The sequence below is a fragment of the Argopecten irradians genome, chromosome 16 (genome assembly GCF_041381155.1).
Source record: "Argopecten irradians isolate NY chromosome 16, Ai_NY, whole genome shotgun sequence".
NCBI lineage: Eukaryota > Metazoa > Mollusca > Bivalvia > Pectinida > Pectinidae > Argopecten > Argopecten irradians.
Window position 1 is genome coordinate 15,603,911 of NC_091149.1, and position 22,725 is coordinate 15,626,635.

General features: G+C 38.0%; 1 protein-coding gene across 5 annotated transcripts in view; it reads right to left on the reverse strand.

Annotated features, from left to right (window-relative positions):
- LOC138310846 (serine-rich adhesin for platelets-like) overlaps window positions 1-6,909 on the reverse strand; it is a 168,384-nt gene extending 161,475 nt beyond the window's left edge. For 3 of the 5 annotated variants that reach the window (XM_069252173.1, XM_069252172.1, XM_069252170.1), the window contains exon 1: window positions 6,778-6,909. In XM_069252173.1, coding sequence (XP_069108274.1) covers window positions 6,778-6,853 — 76 coding nt within the window. In that variant the 5' untranslated portion in view covers window positions 6,854-6,909. Of the gene's footprint in view, window positions 1-1,243; window positions 1,389-6,777 lie in introns of those variants that run through there. The other 2 variants (XM_069252171.1, XM_069252175.1) reach the window with 2 other exon arrangements.
- Window positions 6,910-22,725: the final 15,816 nt, after the last annotated feature.

Here is a 22,725-nt window from a genome sequence, read left to right on the forward strand (position 1 = left end):
AGATCCACATGTCAGTAAAGCGTACCAGTAAACGACCATGAACGTCGACAGTCGTAGAAAAAAAAACAACTAAATGACAAATGAAAAAAAAAAATGAATAAAAAACATATTTGTATACAATGCAGAATGTTCCTTGTTTTATGTAAGACAAACTACAATACATGCATTTTATATTAAAAATACCAAAGATCTGGATGCACTGTCTTGTGCTTAAATCCTTCAGTGATATAACACTATAAAATCTACAAGAGTTGCAGTCTCACAAAACAAAAGACAAAATATCCTCTGTTATATGTATATGAGAGACAACCTACAATATGTATATTCAAAATACTAGAGCTATACAAGTAGATGCGCTGCTTGATGCTTAAAAGTATGTTTCAGTGCATGGCGCTACAAAATCTACAAGAGTTCCGATATCGCATGGAGACAAGAGAGTCTCACAAAACGCATACAGATGCAAAAAGTTTGATTCCAAAACCAAATGTCACAGCGTTGTTCTGCAGTAGCATTGACTCATCCACTCCCGAAATTCCATAATGGAGTGGCCTGGTCCTTGAGTAAGGAAAGTCTAATTGTGATTGTGTCTTCAGGGTGAGTGAGTTAATTGGTGACAAATGATATGATTTATGAGACAAGGATCCAATGGGAACACAAGATACAATATTTATGTATAACTTACGTCCAATTATCTTTTCCGTTACAAATGTTCCTACATCAAAACCGACCTTTCCGTAAACTATTTTCAAAAATATATATTATATTTTTGTTTTTCGCAAGTTATGAAATCCAACGAAACTCGATCCCCAAAGAATTAAAAGAAAGTCCTTATAAATCTTCAGGAACGTCAACATCTTTCCCAAATCATACCTCTGTCAACAACCTTCCCAAATTGTACCCCTGTCAATAACCACTAAGCTATCATCACAATTACATCTGTACAAAACATTCCAACCTTAATTCTCAGAAGAAGATTTTTTTCTCATAATTATACATAAAATGTAGTGATATTGGAAGAGGAGAGCAACAAGCAATAACGCCGTAAATGATTTCATATTGTTTATATGTGTTTATGTTTTTTAGAAAACACTAATTATGAAGATCAAAGGTTCTACAGGATTTACTGTAACTATATAAACCTGTAACTAATATCAGATGGTTAGGTTTACAGCACACTCGCCATAAACAAGGAAGTGAAATGATACGAACTACACGTGTTTATATCTGACGGTTTAAGACTTACTTGTTAAATGATGTAATCAAGCCCCGGGTACAGACTCTGGCAAATCTCATTAGGTAACCCACATGATACCTGCTCGTCTAGCGCATGCGCAGTGCTAGCAGGTAGTACGTTCCAGGGTCAGTATATATGAAGCCTATTCCGCAATAACTGGTATTGTATTTTGTTGGTTACTTAAAGCCTTATGTATATACGTGTACAGAATGAAAAATGCACGAGCATTTCACGTGAGATATAATTTTGTATTTTTATCAGGTATGGATCGACGTAATCAGTAGCGTTTTTGTCCTTTTTAGATTTCAAAAGATCGAAATTAAATAATCCTTTAAAAGCAGAAAGAGAGAATACTAGCAAGCGAACCACAATGACGATCAAGAGGGACAGAGAGAATCTGTTTTGTAAAGATTCGTATGCATCATCTGGTTGCTATGGTAACGAACTAAAGCCAAGTTACGCAGGCAAAACGCACATTAGGTGACAAAAGCGTTTATTTTTGAAACACCACGAGAAATGCACAAGAGATCGGTGTAAGATACTACATGAGAAACAATCCTATGATGTACAGGATCTTGGAGGAATTTTTCGTAGATACACGTGCGTTGGTAAAATTTCTTGAAAAATACTTTTCAACCCCTTTTCTGAAAGAGTTGCTTTTCGAAAGCGAAAGTTGATGTCAATAGTAATTCGTTAAAACGCTGTTTGGTATTTTGTGTTCAAGATGTTAACGAAGTATCCCTTGTTAATCCACGTAACAAACATTCAACGAAAGGCATGTCATATCCATTTTAGGAAATGCGCGAGTCCCTCGGTCGTGCTTATGCACGTGCGAGGCTATGGACGTACGGATTCAGCAGCTCTCAGCACCAGCGAACAGAGGTTGCATGCAGTCCCGAAATCAAGGAGATACTGAGAGTAAAGGGCTTATAATTGTTACTTTTAGGCTAGCCAGTGGCATATCGCTTGTAGGTGAGATATTTAACATTGTAAACATACAGCATTGTAACAGACGCCGCGCTCGCACGCGCCCAGACTCAAGACATTTGATATACGTCGTTTTCATATACACCCTGCTAAAATAATGATATTGCTAAAAGTAAATGTGAGACGCATATCTGGCGAGGCGCCTGCCAAGACTTAGTCAAATAATATACAAAATCATCTCAGTGGTCTGCGGTTTTCTTGACTCACATTTGTTTGTTATTACAACAAAAAACAACAACTCACGTGCTTGTATTTCCGCACGCGCGAATACGGAAGCGTAGAGATGGCGGAAGGAAGAGATAACCGAGAAACGGCGAGTGATTGGTGTAAGATTGCAGAGGAATTGGCAGGTGGGGTAGCTAATGACAGTCGTAGAGGAAGGAAGCGGGTCTGTAATGAGGAGGGAATGCAAGCTTCCGACAGGGGTGCTTGTCGTGTATATGCACGTGAAGGCACGTGTGATTCCTGTTTCTTGTATACAGTATAAACACGTGTAATTCTTAGTACTTGTAAACAGTCTATGTAGATAAGTATCTGTATGATTATGTTAGTAAGACAATTTCTCTGTATATAATATGTTATGTACCTATATATAGGTCAAGGAATTTCTAGACCGGAAATGATTATCCAAATACTGGCATGAAGCAATAGTTCTATGACCAACATGTACCGGAACAAGAACACATCAATGGGCTAGGACTGCGGAAGGCATTGTCGGACATAGCTTGGACAGGCTACACTTTGAGAATAGCATACTGGATAATGTACTGGAATCGTTAGGTCAAGGTGACCATCGATATTGCCTTGCAGGTAGGGCGTTAGAATTGTACTTGCTGCCTCTATTGCATAATCGTAAAAGGCGACTTAATTTAGGATCTTATCTTTTCTCTTCTTCCTAACTGACTTTATCTTTCCTAATGCCTCCCTTGGCACCGCCTCACTTTTGGCCTTGAGTTGAGCGTTCGCCCCTGTGAGGAAGGCTCTGGGTTCTGTCCCCTGGCCGAGACTCACCAAAGTCTATAAAAGTGGTAGTTTCTGCTCCTGCTTAGCGTTCAGCATACCGGGAGTGGGACGACTGGTTCGCCCGTTGTCAGTATAATGTGACTGGGTGGGATGTGTTGCTTGGTGTCTTCGGCGGCATGCTTCAGTGATATAGCATTATAAAAAGGGCAACAGTTCCACTATACAAGAAGACAAAACACGAACATACCGCAGTCTCCCAAAATACGCACCTCGCACAACATACACGCAACACACCGCATACATGGGAGGCCGTCCTTACATGACCCTAGCTGTTAATAGGACGTTAATTGAATCAAACAAACAAACAAAGACTATCGATACTTAAAGGACGATCTCTCCTCAGTTCTAATAAACCAAGAACAGATTATGACACGTACTTAAATTGTAAATATGCGCATATATACATATTATATAGTTGAAGTAGGTATTGGTGTTGACATTGGATTACACAACAGACAAATCGGAATAAGCGACACCGTACATAATTAACTGGTCGATTGTCCATCGAACCTCCATACATCGATAACAATTCCCATCCCAGTCTTAAAAAAAACTTAATATCTTTTAAGCCAGTGTCCAAACAAGGTACCTCTATCTAAACCATCTTGATAAGTCAACATGCTTTTCAGTCGTACGGAGTATTGCACTTATGAAACTGAACTTTCCAAGAACAACCACGTGGCTGCATGGCAGGTGTCCCCTACTTGTATCTAAGACGGGGAATCGAACCTTGGACGTCCGTTTGTTGTAAAGCAAATGTGTAAAGTGTTACATACATTTACTACTTCGCCTCCCGATCCCTGTATGTGAGGTTTTGATACTTAGTATATAATGGAATATTGAAACCCCAAAATAGAAAGTTCTAGTTTATCAAAAATGTTGATAATATTAGCAAACTCAGTGACATTTCGAGAACAGCGAGTTTATGGAAAACCACGTGCATAGTATCAAGGCCAGTTGACGTGACAGATTACAATTGTTGATGTCACAACTCTTATGGCATATCTTACATGTACAACCTAATGTTTGGGTTCCATATTGTTCATTTGGAATATGTAAAGCCCTGAAATCTGTTACACGAAAGAACATATTTACGACATGTATGCCATGGTCTGCATTTGACCCCGAATGATGCATTTTTACTAAATACGTGCATTTGAAAGCACGTGTTGTGTGTGTACAACATTGTAAACTGATATAGTGTCACTCTAGCCAAGTCGTCCTTAAACACACCAATTTCAATTTATTAAAACTACCTGCTGTATTTGTCAGGAATACATCTCTTATCATAGGAAGGGAGATAACTGTTATAGAATGTTAAATGTGTTATTTCGAGTACGAGAAATAAGATCAGAGAGACATGTCTAATGTGGAAACATCTTGTATATCAGGAAACACCAAAACACAAATCAAACCTTAATTTTGCACTTCAAATTACATGTAGTTTTGTACAGATAACGCTTTAATTATGGTCGTAATATTAGTCTGTAGTTTGTTTTAATTGTGCTTAACGTCTTCAGACAGCAAGTCATTGAGATATGACAGGTTTTGGAGCCGAAGGAAGAAACTCGGAGTACATTGTACCCAGAAAAAAACATAGTTTACGGTAAGACTGACAACTACCCTATATGTGGATAACGAACTCGCAACCCAGAGCTAGATGACTTGAGCAAGAGTTTTTGGACACCCAACTGAATACCCTTGGCTAGCAAAGCTGTGGGACACCTTAATATATTCCTTTTAGAACGACAGAAAATGACAGCCAAAGTGATACCATGCAATGCTTGGGTTTTAATAATGATTTGTTAACGGCATTGCGTAAGGTATTACTAGGGTCATTTGTACAGTAACGCAATACTCAAAGTCAGACCAACAAGTCCAGCAATGCTTCCCAACATAATTTTACATTTGTACATTGCCTTGATTAATTATAAAATGTCTAATAAAAATAGAAAAATATACACAGTAATTACGACATCATCATGCTCCTGGACACACGTATATTCCTGCTTATCCCGGTCGGTCAATCTAGATATGTCATCTTGGGTATTTCTGGTACTTACAATGGATTACTAATTCTATAATCGTTTAAGCCGATATCGTTATTTAGACTGACGTTTTAATTTGCCATAAGCCATAAAATTGTCACTGCTCACCTCAACCTGTGAATTGTTGAAAATCAAAACTACAGTGCGAAGTTTTGATCAATGAATGGATTTCCAAATCTTTGCGGACAATCTTTACTGGTTTTATCTAAACGTGGCACTTTAGTAGACAGTTTGTTTTACTGGGGAGTATATAAAATCAATGTACTTAATGCAGCATTACATTCCTTCAAACCGAGTTGAATCATGCACTACCTAAGATAGTGATATTGGAACTGGATATACATGTATCCAGAATATTCTGAGCTAAAGGTTCGAACATTTCAAATATAAGAAAATAAGTGAATGGGTCAGGGGTGTCATCCATGAAGGAACTTTTGCTTCATTGAATAAATGAAAATACTTTCAAAAAGTGATTTCAATTTAGTGATAATGTTTTTTCTCGATCTATATCTATCTCCTACAACAATGTGTCTTGAAACCTAAATCTCTATTACAATTGTAGATACAAGTACACACATAAAAACAAAGTAACTGACACTTGATGTAGGGTTGATATGAGAAAAAGTACTATAATATGTTCCAACCTTCCAAGATTGTGTCAATGGGTTCGAATTTCTTCTATAACATATTGCACACCATGATAATGATTCGTTAACGGTAACAAAATGGCTCCATGTACCATCTAATCATTTCAAACCTGATCTGACACACACCAAACTATGAACATACATCGTTTATAAACCTCAATTTCTACCACAATATGTCGAGTTACTCCACTCTTATCCATTTATCACTACAACTTATTTGCATATATCGGCAATTTTGATACAGTAAACGTTATCTTATTTTTGGCCTTCTTGATGCTGGTTTAATTGTGGTAGGAACATGTCTCACAACCCGGGGGTTGTTGAATATAGAATTTATTTCACACTCGTAAGCTCATTTACAGATATTTTGTAACTTAAAAAATAAGTCACTCGTGTGAAATAAATTCCATATGCAACAACCTCTCTTTGCGTAACCTCTATTTACACGAAAGGAGGACTGAACATATTCTGACTTGTGTCGATACCGCGAAATAATTACTGCACGAAAATGAAAATTTCACAGCAAGGACCACTTACCATCTCCCGATGTGTACATATAATGTACCTATAGAGCGTGTTTTGGGAGACTGCGGTATGTTCGTGTTCACAACATACACGCAACACACCGCATACATGGGAGGCCGTCCTTACATGACCACACACGTACAGCTGTTAATAGGACGTTAATTAATCAAACAAACAAACAAATCTATACAGCGAAAAGACTTCACGAAAATGGATAAATAACAGTAAAGAACTAACCATATCATGATTCTCCGTATTAAATTGAAAATAAGATAACTACTCCACGAAAATTAAGTATTTCACAGTAACTTACCGTCTCCCGAACTGTACCGGTGGATCCGCACCACTGGGGTCAACTTCCCGTTAATGAAGGCATAGTGGCTCCCCATGTCTCTAAGGTTTTAATCCCAGAATTATCGTATATCAAATCTTCATCACAATTAAAGATTGGCAGCAATTTTCATTATAATAATAATTTCATCACACATACATCCTTTTCAGAAAAAAAACATTAATCATAAAGGCCATTGAAGTCTTCATCATAGATGCATCTCCATCGTAAAGATAATCTTCATAGCAATGAATTACTTGTTTTGATCATTCATCACCGTGATATATTCAAATGTTCAACCTCTGAACAAGTTATCCTTTCAAAAGAAATGAACATGATGCAGTCTTCAACTGATCGCGATATAATATGATCCAGCATATATGTTTCAAATATCAAATCTCTTTAACAATTTTGCTTATATTTTCCAACGTTAATTCAATATGAGGTAGTTCATCGTGAGATTCCAACACAATGATCGCCGTTGTCGTAGATTTGTTTGAACTTGACATTCACATTCAACTTTTCAGAAATCAAAATTTCCTTTTCAGTTGTAATTTACGGCAATAAATTTGAGAATATTCCATAGCCTTTTGTTAAAACATGTCACTTGTAATTAACCTGGTCGAATTATTCTGTTGTGAATTGATCATGAATGCTCAAAAATCGTCAGCACATAATCGGTGCCAACTTTTGTCTTATATCCGTGCCAGTGAAATGATAATTCTGAAAAAGACACTATTCACTTCGACACAATGTTTTCATATTCGCTTTGTTAGTCCACAATATTGAAATAGAAAAGAAATAACCCTTGTGACGTCATCTGGAATAATTTGACCACAACAATGTAAATCCGGCCATTGTTCAGTTTTGATCACGGTAACTAATTAGGTGTAAAAGTCATTAATCCTTTCGAATTGTGTAACGCATACGTACAAGTATATTGCACATGTTCATTTCATGTTGGTCGGATTTTCAATCATGGACGTAGGATTTTCAATTGGACAAGTATGTATTGATGTATAGACATGTATCCTCGTTATTCAATAATCATCTGCTGGCATGGTCATCCACAGGTGAAAATACAGGTAACATTTTGACACCAATATCAGATGTTAATTCCAGTAAACAAATATTCAATTAGCGGCAGAAATGGATTCAAAACAAAATGGACACTGAAGTTTTCACGTGAAATATCAACACGGGTATTTAATGAAGAAGAGGTATTCTTATGACAGGTATTTGGACATCCAGGTAGGTAAATATTGTTTTACCCGACACAGGTAAACACAAAGGTAAGTACAGGTAAAAGCTATCCAGGATACTCGAGTGTAAAACTACATACGTAATGTCTATGTACTTCGTTTTATAATAAAGCATGACATACACGTGTATTTGTTGACATTTTCTTGGTGGTCACATTTTTATCACTTCTAGAGAATCCAAAACTTTATTTGACACCTTAACAATTCCACTTGAATTTCATCAACACAATTCTGTTGCTTCTTTGATCATCGGCGTGAAATCTCAATACTCTTCTAACTGCTGAAGCCGATTGTTGTATATATATCTCACACTAAAGGAACACTTACGCCCAATTGTATACAACTATTGACTTTAAACAGGGTTAACGTCTGGAATTATCAACACCAGACGTTTGATGATCACCGAGACAAATACTTACAAGAGTTTGTAGTATTTATAATACACACTTGAACTTTCGCGTTATTCACAAGACACATCTTTGATTTGAAGTGACTCATATCTTCCGACTTTCCATTTTTTAACATTCCCACTGGTATCTGTTAAATTTCACACACGATTTACGCCGTTACAAAACACACCTGTTCGCTAATCACTTATGTATATTAGAGCACGCACAATAAACCACATATGACCTCTCAATGTGTCTAAATATTTTGACCACTTGTCCGAAAATCCGATTATGATTAGGTTACTCAATGAACGGCCAGTGGTCAAGATATCGCCAAATGTTTAAAACACATTCCGGACCGTACCTGTTTCCCGTTATGTTAAATACCTGTATAAACCTTAATTACCGCTCCATGTTTGGACCAGACTAGAACGTGTCAATAACACGTAAAGGTTTATTTTCTCCGATTAATAACTAATAATCTGTTTTCTACACATTACCCGTCAATTTTCGGATTTACATTTTTTGCTCTGGAGTCGTGTTTAGTTCTGACCCAGAAATCAGGAACCATGACCTTGTAATCACCATATCATACAAAAACACAAAGATCGATCTAATATTCCTTTTTTTCCTTCACTTTGTTGTGGAGAATTAGTTCCATTCACATGTATTGATGTTAAATGCGAGTCACAACAGAGGCAGTCGTCGGAGTATGACGAAGTAATGTTGTTGATGTGTTTAAAGATTCTTCTCCGGAAGGTTCGGGATGACGACCAAGATTCAACGAATCAGCTGAAATATACAACAAAAGAAATAAACAACAGTAAAACATTCAATTTACCAATTATTTTTTTCGGACAAGATTTTGTATCAATTTTATCACAAAATTGCAATAACAATTTAAAGTGAACTACGACGTTTTCGTTGATATGTAACGATGATTATATCCATTTCTATAATATATATTTGTCAGCTATTTCCTATTAAGCAATATTGTGTTCATGATATTGTCCAATAGATTAACTTCGAACATTACTCACAATACGGTAAGAAATCCATGAAAATAAATTCAAATGTTGCTCGAAGACCAATGCACATAGTGGTAAATCTGGACACAATATGTTAATAGGACATTATAAGATACACGTACAATGTATATCCTTTAAGATACCACGGAATTAAGTTAAGTTGTTCTTAGCCACAATAAATAACAACAACACATTCGAATTTACAAAGTCACCCGGCATACAATTCATCATCATAGATTGAAAGCCATTGGTTCCAATTTCATTCTATCTGAAATGAAGATGCCGTTGATCAGATAAACCATTTAAAATTCTATTTTTTATCAAACACTTCCGAAGATAAACCATGTTGTATATTTTCACTAGAAGCAATTTCGCAGCCAATTCCAGTCGTACCTACCGTTTTATTGGGCTAAATTGAACCGTCATGGCTTCCGCGTTATCGCGCGTGCGATTTTGAAGTCAAACATTTGTTATCTTGTGTCGTATTTTTATCTGTGGTGTCTATAGACGTAAGTAAAACATAGATAAATTTTAGACGATAAAATTGCTATAGAGATGTATATTACTCTCCCTACCAATAAACTTACCAATCGTCACCCAATTCTATATACGTACCTACACACTTCAGCTAATCACAGGCGTTTGATGTCATATCTAGACACTATGTAATACTGGGCCAATATATTCCACTAAAGAAGTGTATCTTTAAATGTAGAATCAAATCCCTGTGATATGATATTGTGGTGTATTGGAAATTATATTACAGGTTTTATCGTACCTGTTATCTTGCTATGCAAATCCGGTTAATTCCTACTTTCTAATTTAGATACTGGCCTGGTTGTTTATGACCGAAATTTGAACACGCTGGATGATTTAATTCGAACAGGTATCGGAAAACTTACGACAAGAATGGAAATACACATTATTGGTAATAAAATCGGATTTATTTGTCGTAATTCCTAGGGATCACTTTTATTGATGTATATTTTTCAGGCTATTAATTCTGTATATTATGTTATTTAGGTATTTAAAGGAAACATATGAACTATTTCAGTTTATTTCGATCATAACCATTTTGAAAAACATTCTTTGTACCAACTGAATTTACATATCAAGAGCACCTTGAAAATGTCAAAAGTCATGCATAGGACGCCATGTGTTCTGTTTGGAATAAATAAGAGTTAGTGCAAAAAGGCCAAAGTGGCCTATTTTTGTACATGCATGATACATGTATAATGCCATAGATGAACGATGTGTAGATATTGAATTCCTCTGGCAAGGTAAACAGATAATGCATTCTGACAAACCCTTTGGCCGTTTCATACTGAAGATGAATAGTGTTTGTTTGTTTTATTTTTGTTTGTTTGTTTGATTTATTAATTTCCTACTTACAGACAGGGCCATGTAAGGACGGCCTGCCATATAGTGTGTCGGAAGTGCATGGTGTGTATTTTGGGAGACTGTGGTATATTCATGTTGTGTCTTCTTGTATAGTGGAACTGTTGCCTTTTTTATAGTGCTATATCACTGATGCATACCGCCGAAGATACCATGTAACACACCCCACCCGGTCACATTATACTGACAACGAAAGAACCAATAAAGTTTATGTTACTGTTAACATAACCTACATTTTATGCAAGTTTCTGACTACCACAAAGTAATTGCAGTTGCCCCCGAAAATGAATTTCCATGAGATATCGGAATAGAGTCCAAAATAACTAGCGGAATGGCGGACTGACGTTTGGTGCCGAAAAAATAACAAACGATTATCCCGCACAAGAACAGAAGCAGTACAATAAATGAAAGTAAGGGCACGGATCGGTAACAAGTAATAACGAAATGCAACCCAGCAAAGATGACTTACGGAAGGATAGATGGAGGATGTAACGAAATTAAGTTAAAACCCCGTTGTATGGATGGAGGGTGGATATTAGAGACGGAAAGCGATTCCAATATAGAACAAGTTAATCTGGATTTAAGTTAGGACTAGATTAGAGTTAAAATTCGCATATAACTGTAGGACAGGCGGCATCAATAAACTTCCCTAAATATATATATAAGACCTTCAATGAATATATTATACAAATATCGACCTGTTTTCAGGTGGATACGGTGATTTATCAACTCGAGGAAGTGATATTACCCGAGGCCGTAGGCCGAGGGTTATATCACTTTCGAGGATTTATAAATCACCGTATCCACATGAAAACAGGTCGGTATCTGTTTTATTATATGGCATTTACATAATGTAAACCATTTGACTACATGTATATGTACATGTATTTCCTCTTCATGATATTGAGTAGCCCCTCTCCCCGATACACAATAATCCGGTTGAATAATTTCGAGGAGGAAAATAAAGGCTGATAATATCAATAAAATAGAGAAAACACCATTTTAATTATAATTTGAAAACTCTGACAAAAATGCACACACAAATATTTGCAGAGTCACATCGATTCCAGTAAACCTGCTGCTCTCCGTTACATCTCGCTGAATGATGACGTCACAATAGATTTTTGACGTCACGGAAATTCCCTTTGCGCTATATTTGGGTACGACCTGGAGCTATTGGAATCTTATATCAACCTGTGAAGTGATTGTGACGTCATTTTACAGAACGTCACAATTCAAGATTTCTATATTTGGGTACGACCTGGGGGTTCTGGAATCTTATATCAACCTAGGATGACGTCACAATGCATAGTTCGGAATGTTCTGGTTGATATCGTGTTGTATCGTGGCGGGAAAGTGTAGTTTCAGCCAATCAGGAGTGAGCAAACACACAGCCATATAATAAAATAGGTTTATCGCCAATAATGGCGAAACTGATTCGCCTTGTAGAACTCCAAAATGATACATGAACTCTAGTTTATTGAACACTGGATACAAAAGTTATTTATTTTTAATAACTGTCTACAATGAATGAATGTGTGTATGTATATTTCGAATAACGTGTTTATATTTAGTATAAAAATCAACAAATTATACTCAAGCTTTATTTATAATAAACTGAAGTTTTTGTGCAAAATAAATTTGGATGAAGTAGTAAACTTCGGTTCATTTGTCATTTTGGAGTGCTACAAGGTAACGTAGTCTCACCAATAATGCACCCGTTGATTTATTAAATATGCATGTTTTCTATTGCGAAATTTTTAAACAAAATTCTATTGTTTGTGTATTTTCGGGAGACTGAAGTATTTCGTGTAATTTTGACAGCTCTTGAATAAAGACTTCAAACCAGTCATCTAATTTCTTAGCAAAAGCTACGTATACACCTTTTACACACAAAGTGGTATATGTCCTTGTAGTTTCTCCTCCCATCTAGCGCTCAGCGAAATGGGAGCGGAACGATTGGATTGCCAATTGTCAGTGTAATGTGACCGGGTGGGGTGTGCTTGCTTGTGACGTGTCTTTTGTGGCATGTTTCTACAAAACAGCACTATAAAAAGGGCTATTCCACTATTACAAAGAGGCACAATAAGAATACTCCATCCTCCATGCACATTGCACATACTTCAATTGAATCCTTAAATCCGTCCTTAAATTTACCCTGACTGTTTATTTAAGGAATGTTTTTATTGTTTGTTGTTTACTGGTGTGCAAACTACATTTTGTTGTACAGATATTTTAAATGACGCGCGTTAGAGAACACAAAATATAGTTCCACATTAACTTTATCTTTTTTCATCCCATTTACACAATATTAGTTAATCTTTTATTATCTGATATATAATTTAAGATTTACATTACATTCATATATGCAATATATTGAAGATTTTTCATACAGATACGATGTCCTGCCTAACCGGATGCGCATTCTCACTACTTGCGGAAGTCAGCGGTCCCGTGTGTGTATTCTTGCGCGGCAACCACTGCGTTTACGCAAGTGTAAACGATTTCGCAGTTGGTAAGCTTATAGAGCAAAGAGAAAACGGAAATGTAAATATAAGACGTTAATTAAAGGTAATAAACCAAACCAAACCAAAGTGTCTGGGTCAGAATATCGCAAACCTTCCTGCATTGGAGTTGACGCTCAACTCAAGACTAAAAGTGTACAATGTTGAGGCAGATCTATCGGGAAAAAGGTCACTTCGGAAGAAGTGAAAACATAGGAGCTCAAATTTAGTCGCCGCCTTTTATCAGCGTGTGTATTCTGGTAGACTGGTGTATTTGTGATTGTACATTTTTACAAAGGTAAATGTGATGTTGGAAGAATAACTCTCTCTCAAGATGGCTGTCACATAACTGATTTATTGCATTTACGCGGGAGTCGCTTATGAACACAAAACAAAACAATGACAGGGCCGCTTAGGCGCTTGAAAATAGAAGTCAATATGTTACATCTCCCTTTTTAGCACTTCAGTCTGTAATTAAACATTTAACCATAAATGCAATTGCTTAATACATTTGTGAACCATTTAAGGAACATTTGAGCTCTTTAAGAACTCTTTCAACACAATTCTAACTTTAACGGAAAAAAAAAGAAAACACTTTTTCTTAACACTGTCAGTCAGTTTAGCAAGATCATAGCCATCCAGGTGCTTTGGCGTGTGGATAACCCTTCCAGATCTAGTCGTCCTGGTGGGAGGTCCTTGGGGTGCCGGTGCTGGTGGTTCACAGCATCGATCATCAGATTCGAACTGACATCCCGGAGTGTTAGAGTCAATGTTGGGATTTTTGGACACAATTGGAGTGTTGGTGTCCAAATACGCTTCAGAGTCATTAGAGACTTGCGGCGTGATGCTGACGTTAGACTTCCGCAGGAATTTACGATTGCGACGGAATACTTTCCCGCGTGGCGTTTTTACCAGATATGACCGTGGTGTCTTATCAACACCTTCGACGATTGCCGGCGACCATCCTTCGTCGGTTTTCAACTGAATCGTCTCCCCTGGTTTTAGCTCGGGTAACACTTTCGACTGACGATCATAATATTTCTTCTGAGTCATTTGTCGTTGCATTAGGGACTACTGTTGATTTGTAGGTTTGACCGATGGATCTAGAATGTTCGTGGCCATGGGGATGGTTCCCCGTAATTGACGATTCATCGCCAGTTGAGCTGGCGACAAGCCTTTTCCCTCGATCGGTGAAGCGCGGTAGTCCAAAAGTGCAAGACTCATGTCAATCTTACTGTCCTCTGCCTTTTTCATCAGATTTTTGATGGTTTGGACACAGCTTGACCGTTTGATTGGGGGTATTTAGGACTTGAGGTCCTGTGTTCAAATCTCCACTCAGTGGCGAAATCTGCGAACGTTCGTGATGAAAATTGAGGACCATTGTCGGAGAATACGATTTCCGGGATTCCGTGCCTTGCGAATATGGACTTGAGAGCGGCAACTGTAGCACTGCTCTGTAGGCTATGTAGATGAACAACCTCCGGAACCTTTGAATAGTAGTCCACACAGAGGAGATAGTTCTTTCTTCGTGAAACTCAAACAGATCTACACCAACCTTCATGAATGGACGTGACGGTGGTTCATGAGGGATAAGTGGTTCCTTCGTGTTCGCCTTTTGGTATTTGGCGCAAATTTCACATCGCGACACAATATCTTCGATTTCGGAGTTGAGTCCGTGCCAGAATACTAACTCGCGAGCACGCTGTTTGCATTTCACAACACCTAGGTGTGATTCGTGAATCTTCAGTAACGTCTCGCGTCGTAGGGTTTTTGGAATGACAATTCGCTGTCCTCGGTACACTAATCCATCGATTACGCTCAACTCGTCGCTGAATGTTAAATATGGCGACAGCTTGGGCTGTTTCATTTCCGGCCATCCGTGTTCTATTGCAAGTATACGTCTCTGGAGAGTCTCATCCTTCGCTGTTTCGGATATTAGCTGCGTCAGCTTTTCTGGTGTAATACTTAACGTTGTGCGGATTTCGAGTGTTGCGACTTCGAGTTCCTCTTCAATGAGGTTTTCAGGCATTTCTGGGAGGTAAGCTCAACTGAGAGCATCAGAGATGTGCATTTCTCTGCCAGGCTTGTAGACTAGTTCTAAGTCGTACCGTTGCAGGCGCATAAGCATGCGTTGCAGACGAGACGTCATATGAATCGGCTTTTTATGTATCGCGACGAGGGGCTTGTGGTCTGTTTCGACTGTCACTTTTCGACCAAAGATGTAGTGATGAAATTTTTCGCATCCGTATACAACCGCTAACATTTCACGCTCTATGTGTTTGTGTTTCAGTGAGGGCTCGAGATCCATACGCGACCGGTTGACCTGACTGAAGTAGGACTGCGCCAAGCCCTTTTGAGCTGGCGTCGACATTGACGGTGACCTCTTCTCTGACATCGTAGAATTTAAGAACAGATGCCTGTGTAACGAGAGTTTGTAAGTGTTTATAGGCTTTTTCCTGCTCTGGGCCCCAGTTGAATTCAATGTCGTTTCGGAGTAGGATCCTCAATGGCGCGGAAACTTCTGATTGGTTAGGAATAAATTTTCCAAGATACTGCACCGCTCCTAAGAATCGCCTTACTCCATTTTTTTCGACTGGTCTGGGCATTTCCCTTATTGCCCTGACCTTCTCGGGATCAACTTTCAAGCCGTCCTTACTGATTGTGTGTCCCACATACCTCACCTCGGTTTTACGGAGTTCACATTTCTGTTTGTTGAGTTTGAAGTTACGTTCACGTGCTCGTTGTAACATTAAACGTACGCGTTCGTCGTGTTGTTTGTCATCCTCGCCCCATACCAGGATATCATCAACAACGCACTCTACACCTGGGATACCTTCGAAGATTTCTTTCATTTTCTTGCAGAAAACTTCACTCGAACTGTTAATGCCGAAAGGCAGGCGGCAGTATCTGTAACGCCCAAAGGGAGTGTTAAATGTTAATAGCTTTGAGCTCTCCTCATCAAGCTCGATTTGCCAGAAACCGTTTGTCGCATCAAATTTGGAGAAAACCTTCGCGTTAGGTAGTCGGGCTACCACATCTTCGATAGTCTCCATGGGGTAATGTTCCCTCTTTATAGCCATGTTCAAATCACGTGGATCTATGCACACACGCGTTTTTTTTCTGGTTTGAGAACGACAACCATACTGTGAACCCAATCAGTGGGCTCATCTTCCTTAACGAGAACACCTAAACCCTCCATGCGTTCTAGTTCGGTTTTTACTCTCTGGCGGAGTGGCTCTGCTACTTTCCTCGGTGGGTGTACACTTGGTGTAACTTTTGGGTCAGTTTTTATGTGATATTTACCCGCGATCTTTCCAAGACCTTCAAAAACATCTCCAAACTCATCCAAAATGTCATTTTTGGAAAGCGGTGCGCTTACAGGTTTCGATTCGACTGTGTGAATTCGTTGAATCGTACCGAGAGAACAACATGCCTTTTTGCCGAGTATAGCTGGACAGTCATTATCGACGACATGGAATTTCAGTGAAAATTCCTGCTCGCGAAACCTTACTGGTAATTGCGTTGTACCGAGTGGTTTTATATGATGACCTCCAAAACCGACTAAACCGTCCCGAGTGGGCTTTAACGGTGTTTCACAGTTCATTTTGTCCATCACGCGTTTAGGTATGACGTTGGCGTCCGCCCCTGTGTCCAACTTGAATTTTACAAACTGATCACCAAACTGTAGTGTTTCGAACCACTCATTGTCACGTGCCCCTGTGCTCGAGATTGTGCCTAAGAATAAATCCTCTGAATAACTTTCGTCACAACCATCAGTGTGTAGTTTCTTTCTGTCGAGTGTTATTGTGGCTATTATTGCCAGACCTACATAAGTTGGCGAAATGGTTCATACGGCCACACGTGTGACATTCTTTACCGAAAGCTGGGCAAACGGCAGAGCTACGTTCATGTTCATGTCCACAGTTTCGACAATCAACGAGCGAAAGTTTGTTTTGTCGTGCTTGTGGTTGTTTGTTGTTGGGCTGGGGTTGGGGTTGTTTTGTCTTTTTATTTCCATACCGTTTACGGCGAGGGCCAGATTGTTTATGTACTGTGTGTACGGAAGCTTCATCCGCTTGTGGATTTTTATTTCCTGAGCTTTACAGAAATCAACGGCTTTTGTGAGTGGAAGATCAGTCTCACGTAGTAATCTGACACGTGTGCCTTCGTCTCGGATGCCACAAACGATCCTATCCCTAATGAGACTGTATGTAAGCTCGTTGAAATCACAGTTCTTGGCCTTGTTTTTGAGATCTGTGACGAACGAGTCAATCGTTTCATTTACACCTTGAGATCGAGTGAAAAACAAATGTCTGAGGTATGTTAAGTTTTTGCGAGGTTCACAATACTCATAAAACTTTGTTTTTAGTACATCGAGTTTTTCTTTGTCACCTTCAGCGATCGTGAAAGTGTTATACACACGGCGGGCTTCAATTCCAGCTACGTGGAGGAATGTCGCGACCTGGACTTTACCCGACTTTTCCTCTATACCTGAGGCAGTCATGTATAATTCAAACCCTTGTACCCATTCTTTCCAATTTTCGGACAAGTTTCCTTCTAAATTTAGGGCTCCTGGAGGCTTAAGTTGCTCCATATTTCTTCTTTGACACCATGTGATGTTGGAAGAATAACTCTCTCTCAAGATGGCTGTCACATAACTGATTTATTGCATTTACGCGGGAGTCGCTTATGAACACAAAACAAAACAATGACAGGGCCGCTTAGGCGCTTGAAAATAGAAGTCAATATGTTACAGTAAACGCTCAATTAGAAATAAAACTGGGTTAGTGTAAAGGGGACATGAAGAGGACCACTTTTAATGTTATAACAAAATAATTTCTCATTTTATCATTACATATATATGTATATTCATCTTAATATAATTAATGGGTTAGTCATTGATAGAGGTACAAATGTAGTTACTGTTATCGAGGGTTACACACGAAATCGCACAATGGCTGAATAAAGAACAACATATGGACCTTGATCAAAAAGAACTGATATATGTTTAATCAGATTATGCTGTATTAAATATTAGAGATAGACAGAAGCAATATGATAACCATAAAGAATACTTCAGGAATCATCAAACCTGACCATGAAAGCTCATGTATACTTCCGTTCGCAAATTCCATGAATATCTTTACACAATGAAACATAAAAAATGAACCTCGTAAAAACCGATGGCTATTGAAATGTTTATGCTGACTGCGTTGATTCATAAGATCCATAACTTTTACTAATGTGATTTACTAAGTTTAGAACTTGTCGTTTGCCAATGTCGGGCAATTTTCGTTTCCTCTGAATTTATTTTAGATTCTTAAAGTTAACCCTGGACCGTCAGATCTGAAGCATTGAACACCTTGTATTTGTCCTTCAAGATAAGATATATGACTCAAAACAACGCACAAGAGAAATATTTCACTTGTTTCAATAGACATTATGTCAAAGTTTAAGCCACGACACATTTCAACTATGGTTTAAAAACACTAAACGTGTAAAATAGTCAACTCACACTACATACTCGCTACGCATCGCATACATGGGAGGTCGTCCTTACATGACCCTGGCTGTTAATTGTTTCTTTGATTCAATTAACGTCTTATTGACAACGAGAGTCATGTAAGGACGGCCTCCCTTGTATACGGTGTGTTTTTTGTATGAAGTGCGGATGTGTTTTGGGAGACTGTGGTATATTCATGTTGTGTCTTCTTGTATAGTGGAACTGTTGCCCTTTTTATATTGCTATATCACTGAAGCATGCCGCCTAAGACACCAAGCAACACACCCCACCCGGTCACATTATACTGACAACGGGCGAACCAGTCGTTCCACTCCCTGTATGCTGAGCGCTAAGCAGGAGTAGAAACTGCCACTTTTATAGACTTTGGTGTGTCTTGCCAGGGGACAGAACCCAGAGCCTTCAACACAGGGGCGAACGCTCCACGAAAGGCCAAAAGTGAAGGGTGTTGAGTGAGACGTTAGGACGAAAGTCAAGTTAGGGAAAAAGAGAACAGATAAGATCCTAAATTTAGTCGCCTTTTACGATCATGCATTAGGGGCAGCAGGTGCAATTCTAACGCCATACCTACAGGGCAAGCCTAGTGTTTTTAAATGACCGTTAGGTGGGTGTCCTGTTTAGTGATAAGTGTAATGTTTACGGTAAGCTGATAACGTTTAGAACGCCACAAAAATGATACAAAACTCGTTTTACAGTTATATTTTAGAAAATAAAAACCGTTTCTGTTAAGATATGTGCCTTTGAAATATGAAAACACGTGTAACAGTTTTACCCACCTGTATTATATACATGTAGTGTAGTCGTTAGAGGATCGCATGCTGAATGGCACTATCAGTGTGTATCAATAACACCTGCTGCTTACTACAAATATATCAGGACCTGACCCAAGAGTGGAGATGTCAATTGAAAACAAATGAAAATTGTCTATTGTTCGTGTGTATTGTATTTGACATCGCCTTATTGTGGGTTGTTTCCTCTCATCACTTAGCTTCACATTTGTTTGTAATATTAGTTTCAGGTAAATTTGGACTTGAAAGTATTTCAATGTATTGTATATATTGCTGCACTAGTATGAAAATCTACATTTCATAGTAAAAGTTGCCACGAGGACGTTGAATGTCAAATATAGTGATTCAATATGCATTCTTTTCTAACTCGAAGCGGTTTTTAAGCTAACTAGGCTATCAACATTGTCCATTATCATTTGCTTCCTATCATCACATAACTGATTTCCCAATCATCTTCAGCTTGATAAAGTAACACGACAAAAAATTCATATTCTTAAAAAGCATGTAAGTAAACTGATTCTCAATGCGTTTCGATATAAAAGGTACATCTTTTACAGCGAATTAATTGCATTCACAATTGTTATTTAAGTATTGGGAAGAAATTATGAAGAAAATTAAAATGTGATTTTTCATTATGAAACTAACCAGGACTTTGATACACCTGGCAGGTGTTAACGATCTATCTATGTAAATGATTCACCTGGAATACCTGTACAGCGCACCTGTAGATTCAGCTGTGGAAACTGCTACTGCAGAATTCAGACTAATTCTATTGATTTTCACTTAGTTCTTTCCCACTGGAAGCATTAAATCATGCTTTCGGAAACAGTATAGATCACGTTATCGACAGAACTGGCGGTTATATGCCAATTATAGGACTTATTCGATACACGCATGTTGATGAAGACAATGAGATAGTGTTACGACCGACATAATGATCGCTTAGGGAAATAATGTATTTCTTTATGTGTCATGATACCAAACATGTTAGGTGCACGTTATATAAATAAAAGCTACAGTGTACGATTTTTAAACATGTTCATTCAACAAAAGATGAACACTAATATACAACATAAAAATACAGACACAACATAAAACATTAGATACAGGGTCAAGGTCGTCCTTCAGTGAATGAGATGTTAATAGCCGTTAGTTCAATCAACCAAACTTGAGAAATCTCATGAGAGTGTAATGAATTAATTTATACATGTAAAAACCATTTATTGAGAAATAAAAAAATCGACAACATTACGTTCGCTAAGGATATTATCAAATCAGAATTTGATTCTAGGTGCAAAACCGAAAACATTGAAATTCGAACTCCGCCAAATCTGTTTCAATTTAGTTTGTTTTTACTAAGAGGCCAAGAGGTCCTGTATTACTCACCTGGTTTGTTATCCTAAGAAATGCTCTGAATACAGCTAGGTCCGTACTCTGTTTATTTCCTCAATGATTTTAAATATTCACCTCTAATTTCCATACTGGGCCCGCCTCACCTGCCCCAGAGGGTCAGAACCAACATTTATACAAACTCTATTCCCCATCTCCGAAGAACGTTTTTGACCAAATTTGGTTCTAATTCATGACCGAAAGACCGGTGAGTTTTACACCCACTCTCCTATGGTATATGTATCGTGCATGATGTTTTATTTGGACATTGCAATATGTATTTACTATTTAATCATGACGTACAACTTTCTTCAACCGAGTCTAGATAACGCAATTTTTGTTTACATTTGTATACTGAAACTTATATAAATGATTTGTCAAACAACTCCTATCTGTTTGCTGTGCTACATGTATCTGTTTCTAGAGATAGCGTCTAGAACATGCAGTTCATACTGTTTTTATTAATATTCTTCCATATAACGTTGGTTCCCCCTTTTTAGAATACACATAACTGGCAAAAGGACATTTCCTTACTCACCAGTTAGAATACAAAAGGGTTTTCAGTTCCTCCTGTAGAATGAGTTCGCGAGTTTACCGAGATATTAGGACCATGTCAAGTTCAGACAGTTTCTCTCCATACTAAACATAACTGTCCTTGGTAAAGATATTCTAACGAATGCAGTGAACCACTGTGTTTGTACACACACATGCCTGCCATTCATACGTATATCAGATAATTCCGCCACTCATTAAGATCTGTATCACATCATTACTATGAATGGGAGGAAATCCACCCGATACAGCCGAGCCAACTCGATCAATAGGCGAGTTAGTAAACCCCGCTCTATCTATTGTTTACTTATAGACATATGGCTTGCACAAATGTTATGTTGAGTTCTTAGTCTTTGTTTTGAGACGAAAGTTGTTCGAAATTCCATAAAGACACCAGGAGTAAATTTTACACCAAATACGCGTAGTGTTTGGCCTTTTCGCTTTGTAAAGTAAATTATTTAATTTTAATTAATTGTGAAACATTCTACAATTGAGTGGGGTTTCTGATGCCTATTGTAGAATTAATTTGGGTACAAAATCCGTTAAAAATGAGTTGTAAATTGCTCATACCTTTTTATCTAACTATATGGTTGTTGCTTCTGGTGGACTTCATCTATGTTCAATGTAGTCCATCATGTCCATCATATTGTCCATCATGTTTAGTTTAGTTCATTATGTTCAATGTATTCCAACAAATAAAATAAATGGTCGAATGTGATAACAATTTTCCAAACATAGCACAGCGATGACAAAACAAAGTCGGAGATGAAGAGGAAAGTCTTTTCTTCACAATCGTCCCAACACATACCAAATACCAAAGATGTTTTAACGTTATAAGTGGTATGGCATAATGTTATCACTGGAACATAGCTAAACTGTATACTCCTTATAAGCAATCACATGAAAAACAAAGGATGTAGTTTCTAACCCAGAGTTACACGTGTCCGGACAAGGAACTCCCTCCTTGTCTCAATAGATGTTCCGGTTTGTAGACTACAATGTACATTGCTTATTATAATCTTAAACAAATGGGTCCGCCATGTCCGTGCAAGTTATTTAAACATTCATTGCAATTTCTTCATGGTGGATAGTCCCCATT